The following is a 5,252-nucleotide window of genomic DNA, read 5'->3' as shown; positions in this document are numbered from 1 at the left end:
TCTCTGGATCGGACAACGGCGGCATCTTCGATGTCATTTTCCCCTTTGGGGGCGTTGCTTTTGGAGTCAGGGATCCGCGGTTGGTCATTGATGTCTAGGTTGGAGTGTCGGTTTGGTTTGTTGGATTGCAGGGCGGTGGTGGTGGAGGTGTGTTGTGGCGGCGACCAGTGCCTTGGTCATCCTATGCTGATGGTTGACTTCTCCTTTGGGGGTTTGTGGCAGCGGTGAGGTCTTGGTGTTCGGTGCTCTTCGACGACATGTGAGGTTTGGTGGCCTCACATAGTGCTCTGGTTCTCTCCAATTGTGATGGTGGCCATGGTGTGGCCCAGAGGAGGTGCAAAACTGTCTCGGCGGAACATTGCCCTTCGGCACGGTCTGTGGCTCTCTTTGTCGCGACGTTCCTAGGCAGTGAGATGCCCTTCGACGGTGTCTGCGACTTCCTAGCTCTTCAAGGTATAGAGGGATCGCATGGCAGCAGGTGGCTTCTTCTCTCTGTCTTCTCGGTGGCGGATATCCCTTCAACTGATCCAACAAAGTTAGCTCCCGCTCTTCTCAGTCTGCTGGTGCTCATGGGTGCTAAGTTCTTGGTGTCGGCTGCTCGTCGTAACTCGCTTCTGGTTCTCCTTCTGTTGCTCTTTGTTCCTGTCTTGTGTGTGTTGGGTGTTGTTGTTTCTTGCTCCTTCCTGGATGTTGATCCTTGTTCCTGTCTTGTGTGTGTTAGGTGTTGTTGTTCCTTGCTCCTTCCTGAATGTCGGGTGCTATGTGTTGTACCCGTCGTGTTGTATCTCACTCTTATTTATAATGGAATTGGTTCAGGCCGGCGTAAACCCACCGTAGCACCGTTAAAAAAAATGACCCTTATCACTTCGCAACAGCTGTAGACCTGCAATGGCGTCCTTATTTCTCCATTAAAATAATGTGTCGTCACATAGGGATAGGGATTGCCGTCTCGGGCGATGCTGCTTTCCAACTGCTCTGGTTGAGTTTCGTGTGCGCTGTTTGCACCTTCGGTTGAGCGGCTCGGCCATGTGTTGTTGCTGGACTGTTGGCAGTCTTTGGTGCATGAACACATTTCTTTCACCGGGATAAGATCAAGGGGAGGGAAAATCATTAATGTTGTCAGCCTGGTTTCCTAATTTAATGTGAAGTTAACATTGTTGTCAAAATGAATTAAAAATTAATATAGTACAATCAATGTTGTTCCTAAATCAATTTCAATTAATGCAATTCATAATTTTATTCCTAATTTACTAACAATGTAATTAATATAAAGTAGCTAAAATGGCTGGTATCATTTGGATCCATCCGAATCGTGGTTTACGGTAGTGGCAGATCCCCGTCCTCCGCCGGCCCAATGGCGCTCCCGGATGAACTCCTGGAGGAGATCTTCCTCCGCCTCCCCGCGGCCGCCGACCTCGCGCGCGCCTCCGCGGCCTGCGTCTCCTTCCGCCGCGTCATCGCCGGCCATCCCTTCCTCCGCCGATTCCGCGTCCTCCACCCGCCGCCTCTCCTGGGCATCCTCTGCTGGGATCTCACCCCGGCCCAGCCGCCCCACCCTTCAGCCGCCGCGGCGGCCACCTACGCCGACGCAGACTTCTCCTGCCCCTTCCTCCCCCCGTCCCCCGGCCGCTGGTGCCGCCGCGACGTCCGCGACGGCCGCGCCCTTTTCAGCCCCCGCCTCAGGGAGGGCAGCGATCCGTGCTCGACACGCGCAGGATGGAGTTCTCCACTATCCACCTACCACCTCCACCTGGCTCTTATATGAGGGACATGGCCATTGTGGAGGCAGGAGAAGGAAGGTTTGGGATGTTTACCATTTCTGATCAAGTTAAACGTGGTGTATATCATCTCTTGTATGCCACACGATGCAAGGATGGGAATGGGGCAAACCAGTGGCAACCCAAGCCTCCAATCTCTTTGCCGGAAAATTATCGCTATTGCATCAAGGGTGTAGCTGGTGGATACTTACTCCTAACTGGGTATCCAAAAGATGATAGGCCAACGATAGACTATTTTTCACTGGATCTCCAGACTTTCCAGGTTGAATGGTTCTGTCAGACTGGTGACTATGTCATGATTGGTCACCTGTATGCCGATCTCCCACCGTCCTTGTCCCCACCAACACTTTGAAGTGGTAAGCTTGCCCTCGATTTTGTATTTCTTATCTTGCATCCATATGACATTACAATATGATGCAGGTGTTGGTTTTCTTGGAAGTGTGCATTATCATTATACTTTGCCAAACGGTCCTGAATTAACGCTGGCATGGCCAACTCCCAAGTTACCTTCAACCCTTTATAGTACTCACTCATATTGCTTGTCGTTATTTCGTTGCTATTCTAATGGTTAGTAGTTTAGTACATCTGTGAAATTCGAAAACTGTGAATTTCAGCATAGGCAAGTATTTGTTTCTCATCCTGTGAATATGACTGTCATCATTTTCAGTGTCATATAGAAACAGTAACCAGCATTCTTATGGTGAATAGTACGCACAGGATTTGGATATGTGTATTTGCTACCTTCCCTTCAGTGTCTTTTCTTGTACATTTTCCCCTCCGTTTTTAGTTAATTATTAAACCATTTGCTTCTGCTAGGTCCTTTCAGAGTCGTTACATTCTTGTCACCAATTGATTGCTTTAGTTCGTTACTTTGTGGTGAGATCCATTAAGCACATTTCATACAGTCCTAAGTATTACTTTTAGTAGCAGCAAGCAGCAGTATTTATCAAAAGTGGCAATTTGCACCACCTATATTTGGATTTTGTTGGGCTGTGCAGTGTGCATCATGTCTAATGAATTCTTGCTTTTGGCTGGTGAGACTCACAGTCAGCTGAGGTTGCATTAGATAGCATGCTAAATTTGGGTTTTGCCAGCTGGCATCATCACCGAGTTATCAAGTCTGCTGGTGTTAGGTGGAATAGCTATGATTTTTGGTGCAGTCAATTGACCACAGTGGTTGAATGTTCAAATTTATGTGTTTTCATCTCATGATGCACTTGCAAGTAGCGACTTGGGATCATACTATTGCTCATGATGTTGCTAAATTAGGCCATGGAAAAAAAATGTTTTTTCACCATCATCATATTCGTAATGACCCAATCTGTAATTACGCTTTGTTGTTGTTGTATCATATTTGGAATGACCCAATCTGTAATTATGCTGAAAACTTGCAACTGACATATTGTAACTGACGCTGGTCTTCCCACATGGCAAACACACTAGTCAAACCAACCTCTTACGCATGGACAGCTGAGACATACACTACATCCGATTCCCAAACGTGTGTCTAGCCTAATGGGAAATATGAAAACTGTTGTGGACTGCAGTCCACTGATATGTCTGAATAGATGGCACAACCTCTGATTTTTCTTTGAAAGAGAGTAGTGAGGTTGGAACCTGGATGGTTGGTGGCATAACCAACTGTATCCAGCAACGCAATGCCCTAGTGGTTCCCTAGTTTCAGCTCTTGTTGCTCCTATGACAATACGGCGTGATACTTGGTGTGACATTCTCAGAGCCAGTTTATGTAATGACGGATCCTATCTTGCATCTCATTCATCTACAAATCAATCGCTCTGATTAAATGATTATAGGCTCTATGTTTTTAAGGCGACGCCTTACCGCCTTATGGAGGGGGGCGCTTTGGCGCCTAGGCGACGCCTAGGCGGGCGCTTTGGACGCCTAGGCGCCCAAAGCGGTCGATTTTTCAAAGCGGAGGGGGAGCGCTTCGACGCCTAGGCGTCGCCTTAGGGACGCTTTAAAAATATAGGATAGGCTTGTAACTAGTGGCAGCTTATAACGTCTTGCTTGTACTAATAAATCAAACTTATCAATCTACCCCTTCCGTCCCATAATATAAGAGCGTTTTTGACACTAGTACGGAGGGAGTACATTTTATCTTTGCTGTCTTGCATAACATGCAAAATGATAGCCGAATGCTAAGTTGTTGTGATAACATATATGAATCCAGATGCCGTGCTGATGTCTATGCCCAGTAACATTTCTAATCTGGAACTGTAAATACATGTTTAACATTTCTAATCTGGAACTGTAAATACATGTTTAGTTATCTAGATAACTTCATAAACATGTTTGTGTAGTTTGGCAAATAAGAGTTGGCTTCATGAGCATTTCAATCAAATTGGATACTCCTCAGCATATTGACTTTTAGTGGCAGTTCAAAAGTAAATGTTTGTATTGCAAACAAGTACTCCCTCTGTTCACAAATATAGGATGTTCTAACTTTTTTCTGAATCGGATGTATATAGACACATTTTTTGTGTTTGTTCACTCATTTTAGTCTGTATGTAGTCCATATTGAAATATCAAAAACATCTTATATTTAAACGGATGGAGCAGTATTCACGAAAATGGTGTATTATGGCGAGTTAAATCCCCATTCCCATTTGGTCATTCAGTTGAATACATTCCTTTCTTTTTGTAAATAAGAGAGGCTTGCGGACACATGCTTTATATTACTCAGTTTGTTTCAGATTAATACTTTTTCCGAGTTGTCGCATCTAAACATTAAACACCCTTTCCCTCTATAACCAGGACTTCGTTCAGAGAAATATGCTGATGGCCAGGACTCAAGCAAGTGTGACTGATGGCATGTTAAGGAGAATAAATGCAAGAGCTTCTGAAAGGGCAAATATTATGCCGAGAAACTATGATGCCTTTTGAGCTACTGAAGAACAAGAAGCATGCAGTGGATATCCGTCGGATCAACCTTCTTTTTCCTATTGAAGATTCAATATCATTTCTGCTACTTGTGCTTATTATGTATCCATCGCCAGATTGGCTCCCTTAATTGTATTGTGTCAAGCTTCAGTAGTTTGTGCTGAACTACATGGTGGCATGCTCATCTCATGCAAAATGCATTTGTAAGATGTTTGTACAAGTTCATGGAGGATGCTTATATCGCTTTTACTGCAAAGCTGCTTTTTAGATCCAATCCATCCTCTCCTAGTATCGGTTTTCCACATCCATTTGAATGGTTAAAATTCTAGAAATGATGATAGCAGAGCAATCTTTTAACTTCAAAAGATTACAAGTCGAATGGCGAATCTGCAGGCCGGGAGAGGATTGAGCCGACACTTGTAGTCGTGTCATGATGTTCTTACAACACCATTCTTTAGGTACATGAACAATCACAAGCCAGCAACAAAGCATCTAACCAAACACTTACAATATCATCAGTCAACACACTAGCATGTACTCCCGCCGTATGAAATTACTTGACGCTCAAACCGA

The 5,252-nt window shown here is 44.9% G+C and overlaps 1 protein-coding gene across 1 annotated transcript; it reads left to right on the top strand.

Annotated features, from left to right (window-relative positions):
- The first annotated feature begins 1,308 nt into the window (after nucleotides 1–1,308).
- LOC123155013 (uncharacterized) lies at nucleotides 1,309–4,935 on the top strand. The gene is made up of 2 exons (XM_044573594.1): nucleotides 1,309–2,134; nucleotides 4,554–4,935. Exon 1 carries the CDS (start codon nucleotides 1,355–1,357, stop codon nucleotides 1,763–1,765), a length of 411 nt encoding a protein of 136 aa, XP_044429529.1. The 5' UTR covers nucleotides 1,309–1,354; the 3' UTR covers nucleotides 1,766–2,134; nucleotides 4,554–4,935.
- The last annotated feature ends 317 nt before the right edge of the window (nucleotides 4,936–5,252 follow it).

Source organism: Triticum aestivum, chromosome 7A (assembly GCF_018294505.1).
Source record: "Triticum aestivum cultivar Chinese Spring chromosome 7A, IWGSC CS RefSeq v2.1, whole genome shotgun sequence".
Taxonomy (NCBI): Eukaryota; Viridiplantae; Streptophyta; class Magnoliopsida; order Poales; family Poaceae; genus Triticum; species Triticum aestivum.
The sequence above is the reverse complement of the archived record's forward strand: the minus strand, read 5'-3'. Positions and strand labels throughout refer to the sequence as shown.

What these genes read in the sequence shown, in the direction of transcription:
- LOC123155013 (XM_044573594.1), top strand. Translation starts at nt 1,355, where the DNA reads ATGGCGCTCCCGGATGAACTCCTGGAGGAGATCTTCCTCCGCCTCCCC.